This window comes from Delphinapterus leucas, chromosome 1 (assembly GCF_059928025.1).
Source record: "Delphinapterus leucas isolate spDelLeu-1000000601 "Yukka" chromosome 1, BTC_Dleu_Yukka2, whole genome shotgun sequence".
Lineage (NCBI taxonomy): Eukaryota > Metazoa > Chordata > Mammalia > Artiodactyla > Monodontidae > Delphinapterus > Delphinapterus leucas.
The window spans coordinates 74,423,304-74,439,658 of record NC_143129.1 but is presented as its reverse complement, the minus strand read 5'-3'; the positions used below and the strand labels follow the sequence as shown (position 1 = coordinate 74,439,658).

At 53.2% G+C, this 16,355-nt stretch overlaps 1 protein-coding gene across 2 annotated transcripts; it reads left to right on the top strand.

Annotated features, from left to right (window-relative positions):
* The first annotated feature begins 875 nt into the window (after positions 1 to 875).
* Positions 876 to 16,143, top strand: VANGL2 (VANGL planar cell polarity protein 2). Of its 2 annotated transcripts, none has more exons than XM_022559486.2 (7): positions 876 to 3,180; positions 3,320 to 3,440; positions 5,365 to 5,972; positions 6,764 to 6,900; positions 7,414 to 7,549; positions 10,617 to 10,848; positions 11,658 to 16,143. In XM_022559486.2, exons 1-7 carry the CDS (start codon positions 3,110 to 3,112, stop codon positions 11,916 to 11,918), a joined length of 1,566 nt encoding a protein of 521 aa, XP_022415194.1. In that variant the 5' UTR covers positions 876 to 3,109; the 3' UTR covers positions 11,919 to 16,143. The 2 variants fall into 2 exon arrangements, with proteins under 2 accessions (XP_022415194.1, XP_089768899.1); XM_089912773.1 differs by having other exon boundaries at positions 7,381 to 7,549.
* Positions 16,144 to 16,355: the final 212 nt, after the last annotated feature.

Below are 16,355 nucleotides of genomic sequence, written 5' to 3'. Positions count from 1 at the left end.
ACTGTATCAGGGACTAGACCAGTAGAATGGGTTCTTGGGGGAGACGGGGTAGTGGAGCCCAACATGTAATTTACAGACAGGGAGATGAACAGGGCCTTGTTTGTATCAAAGGTTTTTAGAAAGGTTTAGGGTGGGTTAAGATCCTGTGTCTCTGTTTTCCTAAGTATGTTTCTGTCACACACTTGCCTTGACATGGGGCTATTGACAGACATCACTAGGCCGTGGAGTGCCTCCACATAACTCTGTTAGGAGGATAAATGAATGGATTTAGCATTGATTTCACCTCCCTACAGTCGTTGCAGTTTCCCTGAGAGTCAGGTGGGTATTAGTTACTTTCTATCTGCCCTTGGGAAGATGGTAGATACAAATATGTATCAATCATAGTTCTTATTCTCAAGTTACTGATGGTTCAGTTCAGTTGGAGAAAAGTTAACAACTACATAAAGCAAATTAATGTAACTGACCTCTGGCAGCACCTGGCTGATTTTATTCCTACCTTGGAACACTCTAATTCTTGGCTGCATGACAGCCCACTCTTCTGGCTTCCAGGCTCCTCTGGCCTTGCCTTCTCAGTCCCTTTGCCTGATCCCTTTCCTCGGACACGTTTACATATTGGAGTTCTCAGGGACCCCCTATTTAACCCTCTCCCTGGGTGATCTCATCCATTCCCTTAACCTTGCACACCATCCATACCTCTAGCTCAGACTCTTTTCTGAGTCCAGCTCCTCTGACACCAGCTGCCTGTTCCACAGCCTGTCTCACAGCCATGAACTCAGCACACTGGAAACTGAACTCACCAACTTCCTCCCCGGACTTCCCACCTAATAATGGCATGACCACCTACTCTCTTGCTCAGGCCAGAGATCTTGACGTTCCCCTCCCCCTCACGCAGTCCAATTAAGTCATGTTGGTCCTACCACCAACATATGTCGCAAAAGTGACTATTTCCCATCTCCTCTGCTGCTCTGCCCCATCCAAGCCTCACCACTGTAGTCGCTTTTTTGTTTTTCAATTTTAATTTTATTTATTTATTTTTGGCTGCGTTGGGTCTTCGTTGCTGCACGCGGGCTTTCTCTCGTTGCGGTGAGCGAGGGCCACTCTTCATTGCGGTGTGCAGGCTTCTCACTGCGGTGGCCTCTCTTGTTGTGGAGCGTGGGCTCCAGGCATGCGGGCCTCAGCAGTTGTGGCACACGGGCTCAGTAGCGGTGGCTTGCGGGCTCTAGAGCACAGTCTCGGTAGTTGTGGCTCGCGTGCTCTAGAGCGCAGGCTCAGGAGCTGTGGCGCACGGGCCTAGTTGCTCCGCGGCATGTGGGATCTTATCTGACCAGGGATCGAACCTGTGTCCCCTGCATTGGCAGGCAGACTCCTATCCACTGCGCCACGAGGTTAAGCCCAGTAGTCGCTTCTTTACTCATCTCCCTACTTCTGCTTTCTCCTCTTTCCAGTCCATACCTGCATAGCTAAAACCCTTTGCAGGCTTCCCATGAGCTCTTCCCCTGACCCATGGAGTTTGCAATAACCCGGCCCCCGGCCACCTCTTCAGCCTCACCTTCCACTGCCCTCTCCCTTCCACAGCTCCAGCTCCACTGGTCCACCCAACTCTGCTGCCTTTGGCCTTCCACGGGGGATTCCAAGCTCTGCAGGCTTTTCCCTCCGCTCTGCCTGCTTAACTCCTGTGCTCTTTCAGGCTTGGCTGTTGCTTTCTGGAACCACTCAGTTCAAACGAGCCCCGCTCCCCAGACTTGCCTGTCATACTGTCCTCGTTATTCTCCTTTCATCACTGATGTAGTTAGTCGTTTATACTCACCTGTTTACTTGTTTAGCGTGCACCTGCCCCACTAGATTGTGAACTCAGGGTCTTTTCACCACTGTACCCAGGGCCTAGCAGGGTACATGGTTCCTAGAAGGAGCCTAAGCAAGAGCTGATGACTCAGTGAGTGAAGGTAGGAAATGACTGCTCAGTGCACAGGGATGATGATGGTGGGGTCGGGGTTGGAGGGGAAGATGTAACATTGGGTGCTAGGGGAGGTGGGGGCTTTCGTGAGGGGAGCAGGGGCTGCGCTCTGAGGAATGAGCAGGATTTGGTTGAGAGTGAGAGAGGAGGCGAGAAGGAGAGGTCCTTCTCCCTCCAGAATTAGAAGGTGAAAGTATAGAAGAAAGATGCTGCCCCTCAGCCCACAGATAGCCAGATAAGCTCATGACCTTGCCTAGTTCAGGATGTTAGGTTGTCAGAGAATGATTTCTACTCGCCTTTTCCTCCTGCCCCCCACCACGTGATCCGTAGTTTCTATTCCTTACCCCCGCTTTGTGCGTACACACAAGCACACACACGCACACACACACAGCCTCAGGGGGAGCCGCCAACTTGACCTGGCAGTAACTATGGGTGTGTTTGCCGTAGATGCTGGGGAGCGGATGCCAAGAGAAGCAGCCACAGGCAGTCCCCTGTGGGCACACTCAGAACTTATGAGCGGGAGGAGATGAGGGGAGAGAAGGAGAGGCTTGGGGTAGCCTCTGGGCAGAGCTAGCTGCCTCCTGCTATGGTCTCCACTGGTCCAACCAGTTGACCTGGCCAGAACCTGCCTTATCCAAGTCTTAGTTTTCCTGGCTGAGAATAGGAAAGCATTGCCTGGTTCTCCCCTGCAGGGGGGTCCAGTGTTGGGTCATTCTGGGTGGCCTTTGCTGGCCCTCTTCCCCCACCCCTGTGCTCCGGGCACAGTCTGGGGGTGCTCTTTCTAGGAGGCAGGGCAGGAGGAACTGGGCCCACTGGACAGAGCAGGAAGCTGGGTGCAGTATTCTCGGGTAGTGGCAAGGCTGCCCTGAGCTTCCCGCAGCCGCCTCTTGGGGATGGCCTTCCTCTCCACTCTGACCCCACGGAAAGCTCCAGCTCCCCCCTAACCAGCTGCTTCCTCTCCTCAGGAGGGCCGCTTGATTTTCTCTGAGACCAGCCCACCCGTCCAGCAAAATAGAGTCCCTCAGGGTGACGGTTGATTTTCTAAAGGTGCCCCTTGGCCTGAAGAAGTCGGTGCTAAAGGAGGTGGCAGTGGGGCCCCCCAAAAGGTCCCAGCCTGTGACCCTGGAGCGCTACAAGGCGCGGCGTTCAGACGCCATGGACACCGAGTCCCAGTACTCAGGGTATTCCTACAAGTCGGGCCACTCCCGCAGCTCCCGCAAGCACAGGTGGGTGTGCGTGGGGCGTGACGCAGGTGGGGGGGAGGGGTGGAAGCATGCACAGGGGTGGTGGACTGGGGGTGGCTGCGGAGAAACCCGGGTCCTCCCCTTGACCTCCTGTGCCTCTTCCCCTGGCCTCCTGCTGCAGGGACCGTCGGGACCGACACCGCTCTAAGAGCCGAGACGGGAGCCGTGGGGACAAGTCGGTGACGATCCAGGCTCCAGGGGAGCCCCTGCTGGACAATGAGTCCACGAGAGGGGATGAGCGGGTGAGCGTCAGGGGGATGAGGTCTAGGCCAGGTGTTTTCCAGACTGATCTTTGGAGAAGTTAGAGGTCCATGAGAAAGGGGAAGGGCCTGGAAACCTGGTGTCTTCCGACAGAGACCAGATCAGGGAGGGCATCTTGTGTCATACTTCTGCCAAGTGTCCCAAGCCAGGACCTTGTTTCAGTAGAATGCAGTAGAATTTCAGTAGAATTCAGAGATCCCTTTGGAAGCAGCAGCCTCTTTCGTCTTTATGACCCATGTGACTTGGGCTGTGTAATGGGAATCGCCTGGCTCCTCTGGGCTCAGGCCCGCCAGTTAGGGGGTTGGGAATCTGGAGTGGGAGGGGCTGGGGGTGTGGCAGCCTTGAGTTCTCCTTGAGCCTAAAGGCATGGGCACTCCAGCGCTCTCTGGTGTCGGACTCTAGAATAGCACCTCTGGTCTTAGGGTAGGTGGGAGGAGTCGATGGAGAAAGGGGAGGGAGAAGAAGTGAGCCTGGAGAGACGGAGGAGGTTCTGCAAGAGAGTTCTCTGGGACAGGGCTGAGCAGGTCGCTCCTGGTCTAGCCTCTCTGGCCCACTGTGTGCACCTGGCAGGGAGGTCAGGGAGCAGAACCCAGTGCTGGCAGAAGGCAGAGGCAGGATTTGAGTTGACTGTGAGGTTGTCCATGTCTCATTCCTCCTTTTCTTTCTTCTTGGGAGCATCTTAGGGGGCTGGAGCCTTCACAGGACATCTCTGTGACTGACACTGGGGATTCCTGGGTCTTGGGAGCAGATCACTACCTGAGGGAAATGTTCTTTTTCTCTCTTTCCCAATCCCATCTTCTCCCAGAGACCTGGCCTCCTGGCCTCCTGAATTCTTGAAATGACCCTGAGACCTGATCAGCTCCTGTTGTTGACGGTTCCCCAGGCCCTTGATGCTTGGAACGCCTAGGCAGTGTGACTGAGGGTCATATTAGGGTTCCCTGAGCTGAGAGCAGGCAGCGCCTCCACTTTTCATCTTCTGGTCAGACTCTTCTCCTTTCCTCGGGGAGGAGATTCTTCCACCCCCTAGTCGCTGACCCTGCCAGGCAGTCTCCTACACTCCCCATTCTGTGTCTCTGTCCTGTAGCCTGAATCCCCTGGGTGTCAAAATGTGACTCCATATTCCCAGACTGTCCACGAGTTAAGGGTGTAGGCACGGATGACCACTGGTGGCCTTGGGGCTCCTCTGAGGGATGACATTCAGCCCCTGCAGAGAAACAGCTTGAGTGGACCACACTCAGAAGGGCACCAGGGGACCTCAGCCTGTCCACCCACTTGCCTCCGGGAACAGGCAGCCCCTGTGTGGTGGGCATTCAGATGGCCCAATAGAGCCAGCCAGGTGGACCAGAAACCCAGAGTGGCCCCGAGTCCACACTGCGTCTCACATGCCCCTCATTAGTCACTCACCTTCCCCAACCCTTCCTCCCGGTGTCCTCTTCTCTTCACCATGCTGCCTTTGTCAGGTCACTCCCTTAACTAGAAACCTTGAGTGGCTCTCCGTACTTGGAGGATAGGTACCTGTTGCTTATCCTGGCCTTGCAGGTGGGCTGCTCGAGCCTGCCCGCTTTGCCTGGAGAGTCTGACCTCGGATCCCAGTCTCTGGCTGAGCGGCTCCCTGGCATCTGTCTTGTACCCTCTGCTCTGAGGGTACATGGGTAGTTTTTTGCTGTCTGGCTGATGGCATGAAGCTCCCACAGGGCCCAGGTCTCAGATGTCCCATCTCTGCAGAGGCCAGGCTTGGGCATGTCATGGAGCTCAGTAAATACTTTGATGGCCGCATGTTTGTTGATTACCTTCTTTTCTCCTCTCCCTGCTTTGCTGTCTATCTTCTCTCCGCTCACCTTTTCTCCTGTGTCCCTGCCTCCTCCTCCTCCTCTCCCCACATTGCTGCGGCCCCTCCTGATGCAGGACGACAACTGGGGGGAGACGACCACAGTAGTAACGGGCACCTCGGAGCACAGCATCTCCCATGATGACCTCACGCGCATCGCCAAGGACATGGAGGACAGCGTCCCGCTGGACTGCTCCCGGCACCTGGGCGTGGTGGCGGGGGCCACGCTGGCCCTGCTGTCTTTCCTCACACCGCTGGCTTTCCTGCTGCTGCCCCCACTGCTGTGGCGGGAGGAGCTGGAGCCGTGCGGGACGGCCTGCGAGGGCCTCTTCATCTCCGTGGCCTTCAAGCTGCTCATCCTGCTGTTGGGCAGCTGGGCCCTGTTCTTCCGCCGGCCCAAGGCCTCTCTGCCCCGTGTCTTCGTGCTGCGTGCCCTGCTCATGGTACTCGTCTTCCTGCTTGTCGTCTCCTACTGGCTCTTCTACGGTGTGCGCATCCTGGACGCCCGCGAGCGTAGCTACCAGGGCGTGGTGCAGTTTGCCGTGTCGCTGGTAGATGCCCTGCTCTTTGTGCACTACCTGGCCGTGGTCCTCCTGGAGCTGCGCCAGCTCCAGCCTCAGTTCACGCTCAAGGTCGTGCGCTCCACCGACGGGGCCAGCCGGTTCTACAACGTGGGCCATCTCAGGTATGGGTGCGTCGGGGCAGGCAGACGGGCCTGGGGAGGAGGCTGAGAGGACCGTAGGGTAGGAGGGTGTGATGGTGGGGCTGGAAGGGACGGGTTAGGAGGGCTGTGTGGGACGGAGTTGCGTACTCCGCACATCCTAGGTTTTCAACAGCGTTTGTCAGGCTAAGGGTCCTGGAGCAGGTAAGGCGGGAGTCAGGAGTTGGGAGTGAATAGATGAACAGACAGTTAGAGATCGGGGATCTTAGAGAGGGATGGACCAAAGAGGATAAAGGTTTGGGGCATGAACAGGGGCTTTTTGGAATCATGTTTCTAGCTCTTTCTTGGAGGCACAGCCTCTTGAGGGCACTCCGTCAGTGGTCACAGAGATGAGCTGGCCAGAGGAGGGACTCCCCCCCAGAGGAAAAGATAATGAGGAGAGTTCTTCAGCCCCCCTAAACTTGTGGGCAGGATGCCCGCCCTGGCCATCCAGAGTATCAATAGCACCCCCTGGTCCTACAGGGAATCTTGAGGGCAGAATGATGGAGGGGAGGAAGTGATCCTTGGCTGGGGACCCTGGCCCAATGCCCTTTCTCCCCTGGGCTTCAGCACGGCAGGGAAGGACTGGCAGGCCCAGCCCTGGGGAAGGCTTGGGAGCCTGGTAAGTAGACCTCAGGCCCTGAGCCAGGCTCCTTGGAAGCAGCTTGTCCCTGCCCTCTGTCCTCTCCTGCCCTGCCAACCTGCCCTGATGTGCCCCTCCCCCTGCGCCCCTTGTCTGTCCGTTCTCCCTCCCCCTCCTGCCGTGTCCCCCACAGCATCCAGCGCGTGGCAGTGTGGATCCTGGAGAAGTATTACCATGACTTCCCTGTCTACAACCCTGCCCTCCTCAACCTGCCCAAGTCCGTCCTGGCCAAGAAAGTGTCTGGCTTCAAGGTGTATTCCCTCGGAGAGGGTGAGCGGCCCTGCTCCTCGGCCTCCTGGTCTCCTCCCAAGCAGGATTCCCAAGTTCCTGCCTCCTGTTTCTCTTTCCCCCTTCTTGCCTTGCTTTCTCCTTTCCCCAGCCCGTGTCCCAGCCCCTTCTGTTCTGTCATTTCCCTTAACTCCAGGTGGCTGGTCTTAGCTGCTGACTCTACTTGCTGTCCCTTTATGCTATGGTGCGTCCCCTTAATCTGGCTCCTCTGCGTCTGCTCATCAGCCCTGGTCCTAAGCCCTCGCTCTCTGAGCCCCAGAACCTCCTGCACTGGGGAGGAACATGTGCGGGACTCCTGCCCTCTGGTGCCTTCCTTGTTGCTTTCCTGTGGGCCTCTCCCAGACGCGGCCAGGAGGGTTGGGAACGGGAGGCATTGCTGGGGGGTGGACACAGCTTCCTCTGGATGCGTCAGGTTGCTGGCTCCAGACTTCCTGGAGCGAGAAAGGAGGCCACGCTCTGAAGTGGCCATCCCCTCTCTCTCCTGCTCCTGTGCAGAAAACAGCACCAACAACTCCACGGGCCAGTCCCGGGCTGTGATTGCAGCAGCGGCCCGGAGGCGGGACAACAGCCACAACGAGTACTACTACGAGGAGGCCGAGCATGAGCGGAGGGTGCGCAAGAGGAGGGCCAGGTGGGTCCCTGGGGGAGGAGGGGTTGCTGGGGGCTGTTGGGTGTGGGTAGGCTGGGGAGAGGAAGACCATCGGCTTCTGTAACTGCTGATGATATGGGTGGGGTGTGTGCATTTGCTTTCTGTTGCTGCCTTAATAAATCACCATGAACCCGGTGCTGCCAACACCCCACACTGATTGTCTCACAGCCCCATGGGTCAGGCACGGGTGAGCTGGACCCTCCACTCAGGGCTCATGGGCTGAAATCAAGATGACTCTCGTTTGAGCCTGAGTCCCCTTCCAAGCTCACTGGTTGTTGGCAGAATCAGTTCCTTGTCACCTGGACCCATAGGCAGTTCACCTTTTCCTCCGGGCCAGCAAGACCAGGTCTGTCTCTGACTTCTGCCACCAGCCAGAGAAAACTCTGCTCTTAAAGGGCTCATGTGATGAGACCAGACCTGTCAGGATAATCTCCTTATTTTAAAGTCAACTGACTCAGCACTTTCATTGCATCTGCAAAACGTACCAAGATTATTGGTTTTGTTTTTGTTTTTTGCGGTACGCGGGTCTTTCACTGTTGTGGCCTCTCCCGTTGCGGAGCACAGGCTCCGGACGCGCAGGCCCAGCGGCCATGACTCACGGGCCCAGCCGCTCCGCGGCATGTGGGATCCTCCCGGACCGGGGCACAAACCCGTGTCCCCTGCATCGGCAGGCAGACTCTCAACAACTGCGCCACCAGGGAAGCCCAGTACCGAGATTATTGGATAACCAGGGGATGGGCATCTGATGGAAGTGGACGGGGCATTTGAATTCTGCCTACACAGTGGAGCAGGGACTATTAAAGGATATGAGCCTCCCTGGCAATGGCAGAGATTGAGGCTAGACTAGCCCTCCTTCCAGTAGATCTTGTAGGCTTGCTCAGCAGATGGTACATTTTTACCTGCAAAAAAATACCATATGCTAACACATATATATGGAAACCAAAAAAAAAAAAAAAAGGTCATGAAGAACCTAGGGGCAGGACGGGAATAAAGACGCAGACCTACTAGGGAATGGACTTGAGGACGCAGGGAGGGGGAAGGGTAAGCTGTGACAAAGTGAGAGAGAGGCATGGACATATATACACTACCAAATGTAAAACCGATAGCTAGTGGGAAGCAGCCGAATAGCACAGGGAGATCAGCTCGGTGCTTTGTGACCACCTAGAGGGGTGGGATAAGGAGGGTGGGAGGGAGGGAGACGCAAGAGGGAAGAGATATGGGAGCATATGTATATGTATAACTGATTCACTTTGTTATAAAGCAGAAACTAACACACCCTTGTAAAACAATTATACTCCAATAAAGACGTTAAAAAATTAAATATCCATTTATTTCCCGGGGGAAAAAAAAATGAGGTTCTAGTGCCCATATCTTGGTAAATTCTTAAACGCTGTCCTCACTTCTCCTTTTTTCCTGTTCACATTGTTATGTGAATGCTAGTTGTGCCTGAAGATTCTTTCTTGGTGCTTACTGTTTGCCAGGGCCCACCTTGGTCTGTTTTGCTTTCCACGGAGGAGGAGCAGAGGGTCATGGAACTCTGCCCTTCCTCCCACATGATCTCCAGACTTCCAGGGAGAAAGGTAGCCCTGACCCTGTTCTTACACGAGGCTGTAGTAGACTGAAGGTCAGCAGCTCCATTTCTGTGACATTCCAGCAAGTCTCCAGTTGTCTCAGAAAAGGCCCTCGTGGGAAGGAAACCGGAGATGTTCCCTTCCTCCTCTACCTTTGCCCTGACTAGGGTCTTTGGATCTCCTGTTCTGCCACCACCATAGAGGACGCTTGCCTTCCCCGTTCCCTTGGTTGTAACTAGGAGAAAACTGTTTCCCTTGGTTCAGATCCTGAGTCAAAAGGATCTTTTCAAAAGAAACTTTACTGAGACACTTGGGGGAAGCAAAAGAATAAACAGAGACATGGTAGACTTACCCAGATCCACACGTTTACTTAGCCCAGAATCCCATCCTAGGCTGCTTGAAGTCCCCAGGTTCCTGGGTTTCCGGATACTGGTATTGTTTTGTATGTCGTCTCTATGCTTTTAATGTAAATTGGCTTCTTTTCCCTGCTTCCCCCTTAACAGTATATTTCTGAGATTCACCCTTGTCTGTATATCTGGTTTGTTGCATCTCATCACTGCAGAGTACTCAGAGAAATCTTCCACCATCCTGACCAATATTTGGATGACGGTCATCTTCCTTATTTTTTCCATTTTGATGAATAAGTAGTGTGTTATTAACATTTTAATTCTCTGATTACTATCCAGTGACTACTTCATCTCTTTTTCAGTCTTTCAGGTCTCTTACGAATTATTTGTTCTCTCCTTTGCCCATTTTCTATGCTGTTCTTACCTCTTCCTTCTTGATTTGCAGCATATATTTTGCATTACCTCTGCCCACCCCAGGTGTTAGTTAATGTTGCCCATGCTGTCCTGGTTGAATAGACATCTGTCATTTTGATGTAGTTATAGCTATTAATTTTTCACCCACTGAAGTGTGATTTGGCGGGTCTTAAGAAGGCTTTTTCTAGGGTTTGATCCATAGTTGTCTCTCTGGGTTTGACACTAGATTGTCCCCCTTGGGTCCCTGGGCTGAGCTCACTGAGCACTACAGCTGTTTCCTATCCCTAGGGGGGAAAGACCCTCCCCATCTACCCAGCTGCACACATGCATGTTCACATGCACACACACAGCCCCCAAAGCCTGGTTCTTTTTTTTTTTTTTTTTTGCGGTACACGGGCCTCTCACTGTTGTGGCCTCTCGCGTTGTGGAGCACAGGCCCCGGACGCGCAGGCTTAGCGGCCATGGCTCACAGGCCCAGCCGCTCCGCGGCATGTGGGACCTTCCCGGACCGGGGCACGAACCCGCGTCCACTGCATCGGCAGGCGCACTCGCAAACACTGCGCCACCAGGGAAGCCCCAAAGCCTGGTTCTTGACTCCAGTTGGGTGCGTATTGCTTCAGGGAGAGCAAAGCCTGACCTCGCTCAGGCTGCTGGAGGGCTGAAGCTGGGGGGAAGATGAGAGGTTGGCGCCTGGTCCATACTCCTCATGTCCCCCAGGCTTGTGGTGGCCGTGGAGGAGGCCTTCACTCACATTAAGCGGCTGCAGGAAGAGGAGCAGAAGAACCCCAGGGAGGTGATGGACCCACGGGAGGCAGCCCAGGCCATCTTCGCATCCATGGCCCGTGCCATGCAGAAGTACCTTCGCACCACCAAGCAGCAGCCTTACCACACCATGGAGAGCATCCTGCAGCACCTTGAGTTCTGCATCACTCACGACATGACACCCAAGGTAGGCCCATTCTGCCCCCGGCATCCTTCCTCTTTCCCCAGTTCTGGCCCCTTCCTTTCCACTTCCTTCTCCCTTATTCTCTCACCTCCTTCCGTACCCTCCATCCCTCTCTCTCTCATCTCTACCTCTGTATAGTCTCTTCTCTCATCCGTACTCCATCCACTCCATCTCTGCATGGGGTAAAATTCTTAGGTGGTGAGGAGAACAGGGAGTTTCAGGACCATTTTGGGAATGGTTGAGACCTATTTCTCATCTCTGTAGGGGTTCCGGAATTTTCAGATCCAAACTCCCACCTTTACCTCCCTCACCTCCAGAAGATGTTCTTTGCACTGTGCTCTTTTTGAGCCATTCCCACCCTTCAGCTCTACGGCCAACTTCCTAGACTTGCATCCCCTGAGCCATCTTTGGGGAACAGGTGATTAAACATGTTGCACTTTAACTGTGACACCCCTAGCTTTCTGCTGTTGCAGCCCTGCTGGACGTTACCCATACGAGCAGAAGGGAGAAGAAGGAAGGACGAGGGAGGGCTTGCCCAGGTCATAGCAGGTGCCAGGGATGAGGGGTCAGGAGAGCTGAGTCCCAGCCTCGACCCTACTGAGCCATATCACCTCCGTGTGCTCCCGACCCCTCACTGATAAACTAGGGTCTGAGGCACATGATCTCAGGCCCTTTCCTGCTCTGACATTCTGAGATCGTTTGCAGAGGGTGAGCCTGGGGACATCTTGGTGGTCTTTGGAAGCTGTACCCCCCGAGGGGTAAAGGAGGGTGGGAGGGAGAACTTCCTGTGAAGTCCCTTCTCCCTTCCTCAGGCCTTCCTGGAGCGGTACCTGGCGGCTGGACCCACCATCCAGTACCACAAGGAACGCTGGCTGGCCAAACAGTGGACACTGGTGAGCGAGGAGCCGGTGACCAACGGGCTCAAGGATGGCATCGTTTTCCTCTTGAAACGCCAGGACTTCAGCCTGGTGGTCAGCACCAAGAAGGTCCCATTCTTCAAACTCTCCGAGGAATTTGTGGACCCCAAGTCGCACAAGTTTGTCATGAGGCTGCAGTCTGAGACCTCGGTGTGACTGTGCAACAGCAGGGGGAGTGGGAGACGCGGGGGGCTCCTGAGGGTGGTGGGGGCGTGGCCCTCAGGCCCTGCCACGTTCCTGCCACCTTCTTCCTCTTGCTCTAGTTTTTTTTTTCTACTTGAATTAACCACCCCCCCCCACCTGTCTCCTCCCCTCTTCCTTATTTACCCTCTGTGAACCTGGAGAGACCATCCTCCTGTCAACAGTACCTGGGAAATTCCCTCTCCTTCTCCCACCCCCCTCACTTTTGTATCACTCCCGGCCCTGCAGGAACCAGTGCCTCTCTCCCTCTCCTTTCCCCGGGTGACAGTCTCTTCTGAAAGGGCACAGGGCCCACCTGAGCCCCACTCTCGAACCCAGGTTCTTATAAGCAGTTCTATCCAGCGGCCCCCAAAAGGGTTTCTCTGGGGGGCTCCGATCTGACTCCAGAGAGCCACGGTGCCAAACTCCTGAGCAGCACTACCTGCGGCCTCCTGGCGGCAGGTGGATCTGCTCCCCCTGCCCGCTCACCCCAAGCTGGAGTTCTTGGGCAAGGATCCTCCTGCATCCTCCTACACAGCCCCAGAGTCCGGGGCCTCCCTGCCAGGGTTATTTGCTTCCAGCTGTTTGAGCCTCTCTCCCCCATCCACACATATTCAGAGCAAGGGAAGATCCCATCCTTTACCCTGACATGTCTACCTTCCATTTCTGATTTGTGTGGTCACGTGTGACCACAGGCAAACTGAGATGGAAACCCTCTGTGACCACTTTTCCTGGGCCCTGGGGGACAGACAGTACCTTTCTTCCAAGGGGTCTTTCCTGTGCAGCCCCTGGGGTAAGGTCAGGAGAGAGCCCCGTGAACATCGCTGACCCCTACCCTCTGAACTTCCTTCACCTCTGTTCCCACCATGGTAGGATGGGTCTCCCCCTTCCCAGTGAAGGATGCCACGTAGACTCCTATACAGAATTAGTGGCTTGCAGACCCTGACCCACCCTGGTGATCTCAGCCAAATGTTTTTCTTTCCTTCACCAGCCATCCCCAGTCTTGCTGTCTCTTCTCTCAGCTCCAGAGACCTGTTGCCTCATCTCTTTTTTGGGGGGAGCCAGCAGCCCCTCCTTATCCCCTGCCTTAAGTCCACTTCTTTGCCTCAGGGGTCTCTTTTCCTTGGCCGGCCAGGGTCCCCCCCTGTTCCCTCACTGCCTGGTTTTCTGGGCTCTGGTCTCCCTCTGTATTGGGGTGAGGGACCAAGATTGCTGCCCTTGATGGGTACTTAGCCCCTCACCCCATTTAGCTTCCGGAGTCTTTGCACCCAATCTGAATTCTTGAGCAAAATTTGCTGGCCTTCTAATACTTACTTTCACTGTAAATCTGAGCCTTTAAATCAGACACCCTTAAATTATGTAGTTTTAGCCAAGGGGAATAGAACTAAGAAGTACTCACATACCTCCAGCCAGCACCCATGTTGGGGAGCATTCTGGTGACTGGGCTGGAGCAGTCCCCTGGGCCAGTCCTCAGAATAACTCACAATGCCCCCTTATAAGCCCGTCTTTCCCCTGGAAAACCCATTGGTTCTTGCCTTGCAGATTGCACCCTGGGATAAGATCACAGTTGATCTCTTACCAGGGAGTCTTCTTCTCTGTGTAGTGGCAGCCCTGGGCATGATGGAGCCTGGGGATTGTTTCTCCTGCTGTCCTTTCTGAAAAAGCACATCTTTCCACACACCACTTACTAGAGAAGGGTTCTTCGGCCAGTGCTTACCTTGTCTGCACTTGGGTGGATTATGGGGCTGACCTAGGCAGCGCCTGGAGGTCAGCCTTGGGCTGGGGCTGTGGGTTTGGGGATAAGCCTGAGTGAGATACATCCTGTCCTGGGGGTCCTGGGAAGGTATTTTTTCCTTCTCTTCAAAGACCTGGTTTCAGAGGAGTCCCTTCTTGGTCACATTTCTAAATACCTCACTATCCTGGAAAATGGGGCCTGGATGGTGATTGGGGTCACTGCCTTTGTGGGCAGGAGTGGGATGTGGTGTGGTTTGAGGAGGAGTTGGGGTGGGGAGAGGGCAAGTATTTGGGATCAGAGTCGCTGCCCTAGGTTAGGGGCGGGGGAATGTTTATTTTAAGAACCTGCCATGTTTTTAATCACTGTGATTTTTTTTCATTCCCTTTTCCTAAAACAAAAAGACATTTTTTCCCCCCGACTCTCTCTCTAAGCACTAAGGGCTGTGACTGAGAATGGTAGTGTTTTGGTCCTTTGCGTCAGAACTGTGGTATCTTTGTGTTCTTTGATTATTGTTATTATTATTTTTTGAAATGTCAGGATGAATTGTCAAGTGTATGGCTGTGTTTGTCTTTTGCTTCTCCTATATGGGAAGTTGTCTTCATGCTGTGAACTGCTGTGGGGTGTGCAGCTGACTCAGTCCCTCTGAGCAGTGTCCCCCACTTTGCCTGTCCCAACACATGCTGGATTTGCTCATTCTTCCCCCGTGGGGGTGTTGCCCACCCATTACCACCCGTGCCCCATATGCCACCATCAGGGATGCTGTGGCTGGGTCTCTCCAGTGCTCTTTTCTCTGACTACATGGCATCCTAGCTCATCCCCACCACACCTCCCAGACCTTCCTTTACACCACCTTGGAAGGCTGGTCCTCCTTCCCTCCACACCAGGATGCTGTGCCTCAGTCCTTCACCTACCTCGCCACTCTGCCGCCGTCCCGATTCGTCCCTTTCTCTTAAACTACTCTTCATTCTCTCTCTTTCTATTCTTGTTTATTTCCCTTCAGCTTCTCCTTTTTTCTTCCCACCCCCCTCCATTTCAGCCCTTACCTTTTCACTTCCCCATCCCCTCCTCAGTCCTGTTGCAAACCCTGACACAATAACTGTCACGAGACATTGGGATCCTTTCTCATCTGAAACGTTTGTTTCCCAGAGTTTGTGCTTCTCTTCTTCTCTGTTGGGCCCGGATGAGCTCCCTTGCCCCTCTGTGGTGTCTGTCAGTCTGTCTTCTTTTTCCTCTGCCCTCCGCATGGGGCAGCATCTGCTGATGGATTCAGTCCTGGTGTGTGATTGTTGTGATTTGTTCTTCTGTGTGTGAAAGGAAGAGGAATTTTTGAGTTCCTTCCAAGTGAGATTGTATATGTAGAATTTTCCACTGTTGGATCTAGATTTTTTTTTCCTTTTTTTGGGTTACAGAGCTGAGACCTTGTGCATGCATGTAGAAAATTGTAAAATGTAAATTCTTTTTTTTAATATATAAAAAGCTTGTTTTTACAGTTTGCAGTGGATCTAAACATTATGACAATTTTAGGGATTTTTTTTCTTAAACATAGGAACTAAAACTGTACAAATTTTTTTAATATAAAATAAAGACATTTGACTTTTGTGGGGGCATTCTGTTGTTTTCTTCTTTTTTTTTACAGAAGTAAAAAGAGCCAAAGAGGGTCAGGAAAGAGTGAATGTATGCTCCTTGTTAGGGAGTGGGTGGGCCAGGAGGGGGCAGTGTGAGCTCATCACTGCTCCACTCTTTTCAGGATGAATGAAAAAGGAAGTGGCTTATTCTGAACGCTGATTCTGAGAAGAGAGACACTTGGGAACGTGAAGACTCAGCTGTTCTCTGGGGTGGCTAAGGAGGAAGGAAAGATTCCTGTCTGGGTAGATTCATAGGCGTTTCAGAGGACAGTTGATGATTTCATTCAATAGTGACAGCTCATCACATTAAGAAACATTCCTGAAGTGTATCTTGTGTTACTAAGTATCGTCTTATTTCTACCATGATCTATCTAATCTTTCAGATACTGCACAAAAGAATTCTCTAGCAGTAGTCATTTATTTAAAATGGAAATATTCTGTTGGCACTGTGCTTGTCATCAAGCCTTGGAATTATCATTGAGAGATCAGGGCCCTTCTCTCAGCTCTACCCAGACCCAAGCTTCTCTGTGACTTTGGGCAAAATTCTTAGCATATAAACCTCTTTCTAAGGTTAAAAACAAACGAACCAGCAAATGTAAACTTTCCTGTGTGAAGTTAACCCACTTACTAGATTTGGTCCTCCTCTACCCTGCTTCATACTTTGCCACACTCTGAGGATGCAAAGACCAGTGTTGTACCCTTGTCCTGGAGGAAGATCCAGGCCACAGGGAGGTGACAGACCAGATAACCTAACACAAGACTGTGTGGCCTGTTCACAGGCAGAGCACAGATTAGTCCTGACTGGGTTCCAAGGAGCTCAGAGAGCCTCCCTTCAAGAAATTTAAGCAGTTTGTTTAAGAATCAGGACCGGGTAACACTACTTCCTTGAGGGGAGGTTTATCTATTCTGTTCACCTAAGTATTCCTAGCATCTATACCAGTTCCTCACATATAGTCGCTGTTCAGTTAAAAAATTTATTGAATGAATAATGAATTATAAAAAACGAATGATACAATAGGGGCATATAAAAAAGAGAGCATATACTTACTTCTC